The 14,076-nt window shown below is 32.8% G+C and overlaps 4 protein-coding genes and 1 long non-coding RNA gene across 5 annotated transcripts; 2 read left to right on the top strand and 3 right to left on the bottom strand.

Annotated features, from left to right (window-relative positions):
* Positions 1 to 267: 267 nt before the first annotated feature.
* On the top strand, positions 268 to 1,343 carry LOC104723331 (uncharacterized). The gene is made up of 3 exons (XR_757323.3): positions 268 to 484; positions 644 to 798; positions 902 to 1,343. It is a non-coding gene; the product is annotated as an uncharacterized LOC104723331 (long non-coding RNA).
* Positions 1,344 to 6,877: 5,534 nt separating this feature from the next.
* Positions 6,878 to 8,593, top strand: LOC147948740 (uncharacterized). Its single transcript, XM_087484182.1, has one exon. The coding sequence runs from the start codon at positions 6,920 to 6,922 to the stop codon at positions 8,591 to 8,593; it is 1,674 nt and encodes a 557-aa protein (XP_087340308.1). The 5' UTR covers positions 6,878 to 6,919.
* A 359-nt stretch (positions 8,594 to 8,952) lies between these two features.
* On the bottom strand, positions 8,953 to 9,473 carry LOC104747682 (uncharacterized protein At4g04775-like). The gene is made up of 2 exons (XM_010469362.2): positions 9,300 to 9,473; positions 8,953 to 9,231 (listed from the first exon to the last, which is right to left on the bottom strand). Exons 1-2 carry the CDS (start codon positions 9,471 to 9,473, stop codon positions 8,953 to 8,955), a joined length of 453 nt encoding a protein of 150 aa, XP_010467664.2.
* Positions 9,474 to 10,014: 541 nt separating this feature from the next.
* On the bottom strand, positions 10,015 to 11,052 carry LOC147948739 (ubiquitin-like-specific protease ESD4). The gene is made up of 3 exons (XM_087484174.1): positions 10,966 to 11,052; positions 10,787 to 10,874; positions 10,015 to 10,698 (listed from the first exon to the last, which is right to left on the bottom strand). The coding sequence occupies exon 3, from the start codon at positions 10,693 to 10,695 to the stop codon at positions 10,015 to 10,017; it is 681 nt and encodes a 226-aa protein (XP_087340300.1). The 5' UTR covers positions 10,696 to 10,698; positions 10,787 to 10,874; positions 10,966 to 11,052.
* An 873-nt stretch (positions 11,053 to 11,925) lies between these two features.
* Positions 11,926 to 13,302, bottom strand: LOC147948738 (uncharacterized). Its single transcript, XM_087468382.1, has 4 exons — positions 13,242 to 13,302; positions 12,265 to 13,130; positions 11,996 to 12,158; positions 11,926 to 11,933 (listed from the first exon to the last, which is right to left on the bottom strand). Exons 1-4 carry the CDS (start codon positions 13,300 to 13,302, stop codon positions 11,926 to 11,928), a joined length of 1,098 nt encoding a protein of 365 aa, XP_087324508.1.
* Between the last annotated feature and the right edge of the window lie 774 nt (positions 13,303 to 14,076).

The raw sequence follows: 14,076 nt of genomic DNA, 5'->3' as shown, positions 1-14,076 counted from the left end.
CTCTTAATCCAATAACACTAGATTTATCAAGATTTTAGATAACTTTTTACAAATCCACAACCAATAACACCAAATTTTTAAAGATTTTTAAAAAGTCTTGATTGAATAACAACATATTTTACATAACTTTTAAAGTCATTAAAATTCTTTCTGAATCCTAAACCAATAACCCCTTATTTGGTTTTTCCGGTTAATGTGAAATTATTTGGAAAAGAGTTGTGGATTAATTAATTGTATAGTTCTGAATAATTCAAATTGTCATATCTTAAACAATTGCATTCCGATTTTCATATTCTATAAACCAAATCTTCGTTTGGACATTATTATAATATTATGTAAATTGTGACCATATTTGTATACGGCATATTTGTATTATGTAGAGTATGTCATATCTTTATTTCATTAATTAAAAAAATAAGAATCCACGTTTAGTTAAAAACCTAAATGCTCTTCTTCTTCGTTGCTTTACCTTGCAGCGCCGCTGGTAAGAGAAGTTACAGTTTTTTCAGATTTAACCTCAAAACACATATATTTCCATTGATTATACACAGATCTAATCTTAGTTTCAAGTGATTCAACAATTTTTTTAACGATTCTAGTTCATCTGTTATTCGCTTCCTAACCCGAACCGTACGCTTTTCAGGCGCTGTAGAAACTCAGATCTCTTCCTCTTCGATTTAGCTCCGATCTCTACCTCTTCAATGTAGTTCTGATCTCTTCCTCCTCGACTCGCCATGAGTCTCTCCAGCCGACAGGCTGACCACCATCGCGCTAAACCCTCTGATTCTGATCTAACAGGTACTTGTTCCGTCTTTTCTCTTCTCTTTCTCGCGATTTGTCGAGTTCATATTAAGATTTAGACTATCAGATTCATTCTTCATTTCCACTGCTTCTCTCTTAGGTCATACAGATTGGAAGCGTTAAACTCAAGCCACTCAACCGCTCTTCTTTCTCCGCCTCTGTTTTCTCTCCGTCTCTCCGATTCACAAGCTTTTGACAGCGAAAGATTCTCACCGCCGTTTTTTTCGTCGTTGAAGAACATAAACAGATCCGACGCCACGAGACCACCGAGAAGCCTTGGAGGAAGAAGCATAGCAAGCAACAGGAATCGTCGGCAAACGGCATTTGGTTGCGGCGGCTGAGGGCTCACTAGGGTGATTAGAGTTTTTTTTGGTTGATTTTAGCATCCGGTTTAACCGTGATTTAGTGGCCGGTTCAATTCTGTAACAATTATTCAATTCCCGGTTTGGGTGGTTTGTTAATATTAATATATATATTAATTTAAAGAAAAATTGTAACGAAATAATTTAAATCAATATATATATATGAATTTTATTTTTTTATTTTTTTTATTAATTTTTTGTAATATGTCGCAAAAATGTCCCAAACGATATAATTATGGTCTCAATTTAGTCTCTAATACACGACCATATTATGCTGTCACAAAATGGTCATAAATTTAAGACTATTTTGAGATTTACTCATTTTGCGACCGTTTTTTAACGACCATCAATACTAGTCATTAAATAGTCGTAAAGTAGCTTTTTGCGACTATTTTGTGACGTTTTTGGGAGTAGCAAATGGTGTGTTTTCTTGTAGTGAGTGGAGTCTTTCAAGCCTCTAGCTACATAAATTTTTCCATCAATAACATTAGTAAATGGCCGATTCCGCTCCATCCGCATGCTTGGAGCCTTGTGCCAGGTATGAGACCTGCAGTCTAACATTGAGACCTTAGACGAGGGTGCATTCTCAATGGATGTGCCACCGGCATAAATATTTAAACCAACCGCCACCACATCCTTATAGTCAGTCCACAAGAGGTGGATTGGGAACTGGGGCTGGAACTAAAGTGAAAATCTAAAATTATCTAATGCATACTAAATAAAATCACTTGGTTTTCTTAGATTAAGGGGGGTATATGTTTCTTTTGGTTACAAAGTTTTATAAAGATAAGGAGTATATGAATAAAATTGTTTACACTTAGATTTTAACTTTTAATGTACTGAAAAGTATTTGGTCTAATGATGCAAGCATTACTCTTTTAAAAGAGCGAGAAGTCATGATTCTCTGGGTTTGAGTGCTACGAGGAGCTCATATTTATTTCCTAATCTATACTCCCTCTCACATTGATTGATGTTTTAGAGAATTTTTTTTGTCCCTCAAAGATTGATTTTCTATAATTTTAAATTAATTAAAGTTAATATTTTATAAACTTCAAGAAGTAATCATTGAAAATATTTAAATTTTTGAATTGTTATTGGTCTAAAATTAAATAATATATTTTTAGTGAGAGAAAAAAATATAGTTAAAATCAGTAATCATTGTTTTCTTAAAATGTGTAAAAACTCCTAACATCAAACTATGAGGGACAGAAGGAGTATATAATAAAAATCCGAATAAATGCCACCAAAAGTTGTGTGTTTTTCAATCGTACTTTTTGGATAATTTTCCAAAAAAATCTGTAGAAAATTTAAATTGTGTGTTTTACTAAAAATTGCGATTTTTCATTGTGTGTTTGTAAAGTTGCAACAGTTCATTGTAGAGTTGTGTTTATTCGAATTTTTCTATCTTTTGAAATCTATATATATTTGTCTGTTTGAACTGTTTTCATTTTTTTAGCCATGACACAAAAGTTTCTATCTCAACAGTTTTACAGCTTCTAAATTATTCTCTAGAGTTCATTTATTTAAAAGTACACAAATTCCTCCAATTCTTGATTTAACAAAAGATTTTTGGAATGATGGATCTAATTTACAACTTTTAGTTAATTTTAAATATAAAAAAGTTAATAAAAATACCTAGAGTTTTTTTTTCAAGAGTTAGATGGATTATATAGTGAGTTTTTGAATTTGGTTTTTCAATATGGTAATAAAGATGTCTTCTATTTAAAAGCAGTTTATATGAGTTATTAGGTATAATCAAGTCCAGAAAGTTGCGATTTTTCGTAATACATTTTTGTAATTTTGGTTTTTAATTGTTTTTTTTTTAAATTCAAACGGTTGTTTTTTTATAGTTGTGTCTTTTCACTATATTTTATTTATATGCTTTCATCACAACTTTTCTTTCTAATAGGTGGGTGATGCGTGTCTATTTAAATAGTCATGTCTTTTGAACTCTCTTTATATTTGTTTTTTCATCAGTAACTAACAAGTTTGTTGAAATAAAGATGTCTTCTATTTAAAAGCAGTTTATATGAGTTATTAGGTATAATCAAGTGCAGACAGTTACGATTTTTCGTAGTACATTTTCGTAAAATTATGGTTTTTATTTGTTTTTCTTTTAAATTCAAACGGTTTTTTTTTTTTATAGTTGTGTCTTTTCATTATGTTTTATTTATATGTTTTCATCACAACTTTTCTTTCTAATAGTTCTAATAGACACACCTATTAGAACTAAAATTTACAGTTGCATCTATTTATCGTAACTGTTTGTTAAAAAAAATTGTTTAATATTTAAAATAAAAATAACAATATGAATAAATACGAACAACAGTTTTAACTTTCGTACTATTTTTTTATGAAAAGATTGTTTTTATTTGTTTTTTATAAAACTCAAGCAGTTGTATCTGTTCATTGTAGAGTTGTGTCTTTTCACTATATTTTATTCATATTTTTTATCACAATTTTTCGTTCTAATAGGTGTGTCTATTTAAATAGTAATATCTTTTGAACTTTCTATATATTTGTCTCTTCATCAATAACAAAAAAATCATTGTTCGTTGAAACAAATTTTTCGTTTTATGTTGAATCTAAATAATTTGAATATTAATATCTAGTATTTAACGTTATTCTATAATCTAACTAAAACTTAGAAATGATTATAGTAATTTAGAAATTTAATAAAACTTACTATAGAATTTACAGGTGCATCTATTTATTGTAACTTTTCATTAAAAACTATTTTAATATTTAAATTTTATTTTATTTTGTTTTTAAAGTTGTGTGTTTTAATTTTAATTTTTCTTTGATACAGTTTCACTTATTATTAAATATATTTTTAATTATAATTATTTAATAGAAAATTGCATTTACTCGTTACAACTATTAGTTCAATATTCTCAGTTAGGATCACTTTGTCATAATGATTTTTTTTAATTGTAGTTATTTACCATAATTCTTCATAAAATATTTTATATATTTATAATATTTTAAACAATTTTTTTTGCAAAGTTGCGTCTATTCTACATAATATTTTTTTGTTTTATAAGTTTTCATTTTGATAGTTATATTTTATGTCTTCAAACTATTCTATTACATTCAAATATTTCATAATGTATAATTTTAAATTTTTTTTTTTTTTTTTTAAAATACTTCTCCCGTGACATCGCAGGGGTCTGAGGTCTAGTATCAATAAAAGTGGAAAGAAGCAAGAGACCACATAATTTTGCAACGTATTGGTTGTGAATCATTACGACTTCGAGAGCCCAATTCTTTTTAACTTCTTCACCAAATCACTAAAACTTCTTTCGTTTTTTTTTTCTTTGTTAAACTCTTTAACTGCAAAATCATTCATCATCAGGCCTTTGAACATATTCAATCAAAACAATGTTTCACAGGCCTTAAAGCAGCACGAAATAAACTAACCATCAAAGATTTAAAAGCGTCGATATCATTCAGCTAAAGAAACGCAAGACTCAATCATCCAATAAAAAGTAATATATATAATACCCACAAATCACTAAAGATTCATCCACTTTTACATCTGTTTTGTATAGCATTCATCAAAGAGTAGCAGCCAGGCCCGGCTCAAGTTGTTGTTGGACATGGTGCAAAAAAAAAAAAAATTTGATGTTTTTAAGGTGTTAATTGTAGATTTCATAAATTTAGAATCATTTTTATCAAAAATATTAAACTTTGAGGGCTCAAAGCCTTCTAAATTTTTTTTTTTAAATGAAACCTGGTGCAAAAGCACCGCTTGCACCGCATCAACGCCGGCACTGGTAGCAGCAAGAACACCCACAAAGTTGTAAGAGCTAGGGACTGTAAGCATATTACCAAACAACTCGATCTTTCCACGAATATCCTGATTCCTGCATCTTCCAAGGGAAATCACCGCACACGAAATCGTATGACTCTTATAACCAGCAGAATGTAATAAAAAGATTAAAAGAAAAAAAGAAAAAAGAAAAAAAAAAAAACACAAGTGAAGTCTTGCAAATAGTATGTCTAAATATATAATTATCACCGGGATCTGATCCAGCCATTTTGGCTTATTGTAGATGTTTAGATGCAAAACAATGTTTGTTCAAAACAAACAAGAACAAAAACTACTTTACCCACTTGTCTCACGAGGCATACATACATCAAACAGTAGCAGAATGAGTTCGTGAACAATAAGTTTAACAAAGAGACAAGCTACAAAGTAAGCAAGTGACTCAAAGATATAAAGCTCCTAAGCCAGCAATTTGAGGATCCAAATTTGAGTTTGTCAATCGTGAAGGAAACTAAGTGGCGGTAGGAATTACAAAGGAATCTTTTTGTTTTTGTTTTTTAATTATGATCCTAAATTGTATTTTATTGTGCAAAATTGGATGAAAAAACCTAATGGATCTAGAATTGTAATAGAAATTTGGGAAAATTGAAAATAAAGAATCACTAAAAAAAAAATTGTCCATATACACCTTTTTTTGAAAATGGTCATTTTTTCCAAAATTGCCCATAGGAATTGAAAAATCCAAATTTAACATGTTTAAAAATGTGAAATATAGGTAAATAAGTAGATATACAATAGTAGAGGTAATATAAATTTTTTCCAAAAAAAAAAAAAATTGTATAAGTGGTTTTTTTGATAGATAAAATTTGATATAAAAAATTTAGAAAACGTTTTCTGCTGTTCTGAAAATTTAAGATGATGCGTTCTAACATTTTGTACATGTTATACTAAATTCAGGAATAGTTTCTGTTCTAAATAGTTTAGGGGCCGAAAATACTGAATTCTACAAAATTCAGAATTTGTATTCTACGATTTGCTCTATGTTCTAAACATTTTAGTATAATCTTTCTACGGTTTACTCTAGCCTCTGAAATCTGTAGAATATGTTTTATTCTTTTTACTCTATCTCTGAGAAAATTAGTTGACATCTACTACGGTAAAGTAGATGGTATACTTTGAAACTTTTAGTGATTGCTAAATATAGAAAGTGAATATTTGGAATAGGAAACTCAATATTCATCTAATAATTAGGTGAAATCGTAATAATTTGTTAAGATTCTGTTCTACGAAATCTAGATATAGTTTTCTAATGATTTTAGAAATTTTTAAAACAACCCTAATAACAACCCTAATCGTTTTCGTTTAGTGGTGTGTTAAACCGTTTTCTCCCAATTCTTTTCACCATTTTCGAGCCATGGCAATGCACATCTATGTTAAGAGTGGAGAGTGGAGATTGTTTGACAATCATGAGTGGAGATTTATTATTGATGAAGACAATCGTGGAAGATTACTAACTTTGGAATCGAGTACAACACATGAAGAATTGAAGATTATGGTTTCAGAAGCCTATGGAGTAGAGCCTAGTATGGTTGATATGGAGCTAAGTTTTTTACCCACAGATCTCACTGCTGATTGTCCTCCTGTCGTTATGATGAATAATAGCCAGGTCACAAATTTTATTTCATACTATAAAAAGAAGAAAACAGTAAATTTGTGTGTGACATTCAAAGGGAGTGTTGAGGATGTTGGGAGCAAAGTCAAATTGGATTTGAATAAAGAACCAGGGGTTTCAAGTGTTGAAGATGGCGATGGTAGACCAAATGAAAACCTAGTTTTATTTGTGGGTATTGATGATGCCAAACATAGGGATGTTTTAGGGAAGAAGACATCCGACAAAAACGCCGGTTATGGTGTTGGAACGTCGTTGAAAGGTGTGAGCGTAAGGAGGGGTCAATATTTCAAAAGCAAAGAAGTGTTACAAGCAACAATGGAGTTGTATGCTATGAGGTACAACTGTGACTATAGGGTTACGAAATCTGATACAGTATTCTGGTGTATACGCTGCATTGAGGATGTTTGCAAATGGAGTCTGCGTGCTGAGTGTTTAAATGGGTCTACGTATTTCAAGATCAACAAGTTTGTGGGGGACCATACTTGTGCTCCTTCGAAGAAGAAGAAATTTTGTAGGACACCTTCAGCTAAAACAATTGGACATCTCATTATGCAGAATTATGAGGGTGTATTGGAAGGGCCTAAACCGAATGATATCATCAATATTATTCGTACAGAGTATGGTTGTGATTTAACTTACTCTCAGGCATGGGAGTCTCGTGAGTATGCAGTGAATGAAGTTAGAGGAATTCCTGAGAAGAGTTATGCTAAAATACCAAAATACTTGTACATGATACAAGAAGCGAATCCGGGTACGTATACAAATTATGAAGTTGATTGCGAGAGTAGATTCAAGTATCTGTTTATGTCTTTTGGTCAGTCAATAAGAGGATTTTACAAGGGAATGAGGAAAGTTATTGTGGTTGATGGAACATTTTTGAAGAACAAATACAAAGGAGTTCTACTAGTTGCTACAGCAGTAGATGGGAACTCTAATTTGTATCCAATAGCATTTGGAATTGCTGATTATGAGAATGATTCTTCATGGGCATGGTTTTTTGAGCAACTAAAGGTTGTTATTGGAAATGAGAAAGATTTATCTTTCATTTCAGATAGGCATGTGTCAATTAGCAAATCAGTTGAAAAAATCTATCCATTGTCTACTCATGGTATTTGCATCCACCACTTGATTGGTAATGTTATTACATATCACAAGGGAAGGGGTGTGGCTGACTTGGTTTCAAGAGCGTCCAAAGCTTATAGAGTTGCAGAGTTTCAAAAACTTTTTGGAGATATTTGCAACATCAGTCCTGCGATTGGAGAGTACCTAGAGGATGCTGAGGTTAAAAAATGGGCTCGATGCCATTTCCCTAGATACAGATATGACCAGAACACAAACAATGCTGCAGAGTCGATCAATTCAGCTTTGAGATCACCTAGAGAGTATCCAGTAATCCCTTTACTAGACAGCATCAGAGAAATGTTAACACGCTGGTTTTTTGAGCGGAGAGAATTAAGTGCCAAGCAGAAAGATCCTTTAACTGTTAAGGTGGAGAAGAAAATGTCAAGAAGAATAGTGAAAGGTAAATACTTTAAAATTTATCCGATTGGAAGAAACATAATACAGGTTAAAGCGCATGGGGTAGACTTTGTGGTTGACTTGGAGAGAAGGACATGTACATGTGGGAAGTTCCAAATGGGCAAACTCCCTTGCAGACACGCCATCAAAGGAGCTTTTGATATAGGCAATGATCTGTATCCATATGCTGATGATATGTATAGCACTACCAGTTGGAGAGAGTACTATGAGGAGACTGTTAATCCAATAGGTATTCCAGAGAGTGAATGGGGCATCCCTGACCACATTGAGGCTGCAAAAGTTTTACCACCTGAATCAAGAAGACACCCTGGTAGACGAAGGAAACGAAGACATGAAACAGTTGAAGACAAGATAAGAGCGTCTCAACAATCACAATCGTCGAAGAGACACAAGTGTAGCCGTTGTGGTAAAGAAGGACACAACCGAACAACATGTGATGTCCCAATTTAGGTAAGGTGGCTTGTTTATGGTCGAATTTTTCATTTCTAGTATTTGTTTAAACTCTACTCTTGAGTTGTCAAGACTGGTTTATATATTTCATTTTTCCCAGTTTATTTCTAGTATTTGTTTAAACTCTACTCTTGAGTTGTGAAGACTGGTTTATACATTTCATTTTTTCCAGTTTATGGTTGATTTATTCATTTCTACTTTTTGTTTAAACTTTTTCATACACTATCAAATTCGGCCAAAAAATCATGATCATTGTCATAGGTAAACAAACCATAATTTGAAGGTGAAGGTCAAAAGGGAAACAAGCTAACAAATTTCAAAAAAAAAAAAAAAAAAAACACATGATCATGTTCATACGCTCAACCTAGTAATTTGCTGCATCCAATCATGAGCATGCACAATATCACTATGATCACCATCATCTTCTTATTGCTTGCTTTTGCTTCAGCCAAAGCATCCTCTATCTTCTCAAATATCTCCTTCTCCATCTTCTCATCAACTATTTTCTCAAACTCCAATCTCTCAGTTTTGAAATCTTTGAGGTGCTTCTCAAATTCAATATTCTTTGCAGTGAGTGTATCTATCTCGTTGACTAAAGCCTCATCAACCCATTTAAAGGTGTGATCATCGTTCCTAAGCTACAAGAATCCCAACTGTTATAATCAAAAATGAAAAATATACAAAACGTGTAAACAAATCAATTTACCTTGTTTGATGCAGCAAATCCACAAAGATAGTATCTCCTGTAAGGATTGGGATCAGATTTTGATATAAGTGCTATAATTCCTTCCCCGCACCAACATCTCCTTGGAACACCAACCACTCTTACTCTTGCACGGGAATTATTCGATCCAGTCGAATTGCTTGATACATTGCTCATCTTCTTCGCAATCGATTGGGTACCAGGTCGATATTAGGTTTCTTAAAATTTGGGATTTATGTGTTTATTCGTAAATAATCGGGATAAGTTTTTAATTTATGATTAGCTCTTAAACCAAATTAAAGATAGTCGGTTTGGTTTTAAACGAAATTAAAGAAATTCAGGTTTGGTATTAAACGAAATTAAAAAAAGTCGGTTTGGTATTAAACCAGAATTAAAAGTATTAAACCAAATTAAAGATAGTCCGGTTTGATAGAATTGGTGAAGAAACCATCGACATCATAAAAAGATGAAACAAAAAATCAAAGTCATATCATATATTAAGCTCATATTTTCCAAAAAACCAAACTCATATCATATATTAAGCTAAAACAAAAAACAAAAATCATATCATATATTAAGCTAAAACAAAAAAAAAACAAAGTCATATCATTAAGCTAAAACTAAAAACAAAAATCATATCATAAATTAAGCTACAAAAAAAAGAAACGAAAGTCATACAATGTGTCAAACTAAAGACATACTAAAAAGATGAAACAAATCAGTCAATTTCGATATGGTGAGACTCAGACTTTGGAGGGACATAGTTCTTCATACGCTCAAGTAATATTGGATCCTTTGCAGCTTCCCACAGATCGACAGCAATCTTCAAGCGCGCATAGTTGATGTTCTCATCGCTCATCAAATCCAAATTTAGAGATTTCATATGACACTCGATGTATTTCAATGCATAGACCCCGCAATCGCTATGCGACTTATTCAAATCGGAGAGCACCTTCATGTCTATGATTTCATATGGTGTCAAAAGAGATGCTTTTCCATTTACCTTTGCATTAATTTCTTTCAAAATCCTTGGGATGCACGTTGCGAAACACTCGACATACCTTCTATTCTTGTGTCCAGCACAGTCGAAGACTTCAACAGTTCTTAAGACAAAGTTAACGCACACAAAAATCCAGTGGTTGCCGTTGACGCAAATCGGAGCGTATATCCTGTCAACATCTGTACCCCATTGTTTTCCTGTCTTTCCGTGAGAAGGAAACTCACCATTAGCATATTCGAGAAGTCTACTATCCCATTTGTGCTGCCGCTTTGTCTTCAAGTACTTGGTGTATTCCACTTTGATTCTCTCACTGAACATGCAATTCATGAAACCAACATGGTCTGCCTTCATTTCACCTAAAGATGTTTTCTCCCGGAATAAATACATCATTGCATCCATTTCCTTGAAAATAAATAAAAGTGAAATTTAAATTTAACCATGGTAAAATAATTAACAAATTAAGTATTGAAGAAATCAAGTTAATACTTACTGGATTGTGCAGCCACTTGCAGTGAGTAATGACACGGTTAAGCAATTCATGATTAATTACCGATGGACCAAACTGAAGTTGCTCGTAACTGTGAAAAAAATAGTAATTTGTAAGCTAAAATTTTAAAAAATCTCGACAATTATCAAATTGATGCTTAGAATAAAAATAAGAACACATACCTATGATTCCTTTGCCATGCTTCCAAAGCATTCCATCTAACTTCGGAGACAAAAACCAAATCAGCATCCTCGTTATACTTTCCCGCATCTATTGGAGGATCAACTCCAGGTACACATGTTTTTTGCGAAAGATGTCCTACTGTTTTCGCTAAGAAATCTTGAGTGCCCAATAAATCTTGACTGTCAATATTAAGGTCTATGGCACCCTATTTGGTGAACAAATCATCAAAAAGAAAGTTATCTTCCTGTCAATGAAAAGATCAAACAAAGTTTAATGTTTAGAAACAAATAAATTCAAAGAAAGTTTAATGATTACAATACAATACATAAGTTCACAAAGACAATTACAATACTTAAGTTTACAATTAGCCGAATATTTTCAAATAACTTACAAAGCCGAATTTTAAAAAAAAACAAAAAAACGTAGCCATTTTCCAAAACATTAAAACGAAGACAACTTTTACCAAGTTACTTTTTACGTACCAAACTCTTTGGTTGAACGGATGGTGATTTCCCCTGTGTCAAAAATATAAATCAATAAGTTTGACAAAATCATATAGTCGATAAGATACAAACCAAAGCTTATAAATTATTTATTGACTTACCACATCTTTTGGTTTAAAGGATGGTGGTGTGGCTTGTGTCGAAGTTGATGCTATAGTCGATAGTATCTCCTTCACTTCTGATACATCCTCCTCCATCTTCTTCAATCGCTGGCCTATTTCTTCCTTAAAAGGCTTGAAAGAAGCTTCAAACATACCTTTAATGAATGATTTCATTTCTTCATCAAAACCATGAGTGAATGACGTTGCGGCTCGCTGACATAGGAATTGCATTTTTCGACTCTCTGCACCATGATCAATCTGCTTTGTCTTTCTCTTCTTCGTGCTTGATGCTCCCACATCTACATCTGGCTTCTTCTCGCTACTCTCCAACCCAGACAATTGATTTTTGTCTCCATCACTTTCCTTTTCAACATGATCATCTTCGTTTACAACCTCCTCTATCTTCTCTTCTTCAACATCATTACTTTCAACATGACCCCACTCATGGTCTCTAAAATCGTAACCAGATTGCACCAAATGGTTTATGTTTTTGACTCCCACATCATCAATCTCATCACGCCTAAAAAACTCTATATCATCGATTATGTCAAAATTTCCTGACCTCGAGATGTATGGATAGACGATATCCTAGCAAAAACACATACATAAAAATTTTGGTTAAGCAATAGTAAAAAAACAGAACCATAATCAGACCATGACAATTAAAGAAGAACAGAGAAAATAAATTACTAACCTTTGGTCCAATAGATTGCTCTATGATGATAATGTCTTGATAAGACACTTTTGCAGCTCCCTTCCAGTTAGAACATCTAGCACCGTTTGTGAATTCCTTGTTGATCTTTTCTCCCAACAATTCTCCAATCACTGGAATTGCTTCCATAACCCATACTTGAAGTGCAAAGGAGAAGCCATTAAGAATATAACTGTTGGTCTTCTTCAGCTCCTTTCTTGTGTCCATGATCGAGGTCACAAGGTAGTCAAAAGAATGTAAACCCCAAGGATAAGCTCTCAACTTATCAAGATCCATCACCAACTTGATGTATGAGAGAGGGATCTTTTTCTTCTCGTCCTTAGCCATTACCAAACCAGCTATGACGCACACATATACAAATCTTAGCTTGTCTTCAGGTTCCCACTTGTGAACTTCTAGTAGGTGCACATCCATCAGCCTCTTAATGGTAATCTCCCTATCTCTCTTCAATAATCTAGCCCAAAAACCTTTGTCCTTCTTCCAACTGTCTTCATTCCAAGATTTCAAATCTAACTTGAAATCATCCTTGCATTTGAGTCCAGTGACTGCATAATATTCTTGCAGCGAAAATCTCAGCGGCTTCCTTCCAAACACAAACCAAAGCTCATGTTTCTTATCTGTGATCAACTGGCGAGACATAATGCTGTGTATCAAACGCGCAGAGTACCCTAACCCATTCTCGTAGATGGCAAACAAATTTGCAAACACTGGATCACTCTTCACTTTTTCATACTCTGTTGGCAAAGCATCCTTGATTCTTGTCAAGATAGACATTCTGCAGCTATTGTTTATCTGCTTCACTTGTGGTTCATCACCGTATTTGAAAATGCGTTTAGGATAATCAACGCCTGAACAAAAGATTAACAAAAAAAAATCAAAGACAACAATAAGAGTTGTTAGAAATAACAGAAAAAGCTCTCAACAGAGAAAAAAACAAATAACAAAATTTATAAAAGTACCTGATATCACTTTGCTTGATCCGTCTTTGCCATCCATGTTCAACAAGCTAATATTGCTCATGTACACCTAACATGTGAAACATAAAACATATTACTAACAAATAACTATCAAACCAAACATGAAACCAAGAAAAGTTCATAATCGATCAAACATAGCAACCACCAACTCAAGCTATCAAACCTATTACAATCAAATAACTATCACACCAAAAATGAAACCAAGAAAAATTCATAAGCGATCAAATCAACTTTTAAATCTAACAAAATTGAAAAACAAGACAAGCTTGCAACAATTTCAATGTTCTCATCTCTCATAGCTCAATTTAGTAATACAAATTCAAAACCGATTAAGAAAATCAACATGCAACTCCTAAATCTATAGAAATTGAGAATTCTAGAGTGATTTACATTGTAATATGAAGCCGAATTTCAAACGATGTGAAGAGAATCAAACGATTGACACATTAGAGCAAACAAAATCATGGGAGCAAATTAAAACATAAGTCGCAAGAATAAAAGGAAAACAAATGAGAAGGAGGACGAATCAAGGAAGAAGATTCGCCCAGATGAGAAAAGAATGATAAAAAGAAACTCACCGCCGTCGATTAATCGGGAGAACAAGCCGAAGAACTCCCCCGCCGTCACTGTCGTTTTTGGTTTCTATACGATTTGGTAAAAAATTAAATTGAGAGTGAAAAGGGTTTTCATTCCTTTTGTGTGTAAAAAACTCTGGTTCGAGTAGAGGTTTCTGTATCACAATTTTTATTTCCTTTTTATTTTTAATTTTTTGTGAATAATTTAGAATGATTTTAGGGATTTTATTATATTTTCGTTT

This window comes from Camelina sativa, chromosome 2 (genome assembly GCF_030686135.1).
Source record: "Camelina sativa cultivar CO46 ecotype springtype chromosome 2, ASM3068613v1".
Taxonomy (NCBI): Eukaryota; Viridiplantae; Streptophyta; class Magnoliopsida; order Brassicales; family Brassicaceae; genus Camelina; species Camelina sativa.
The sequence above is the reverse complement of the archived record's forward strand: the minus strand, read 5'-3'. Positions and strand labels throughout refer to the sequence as shown.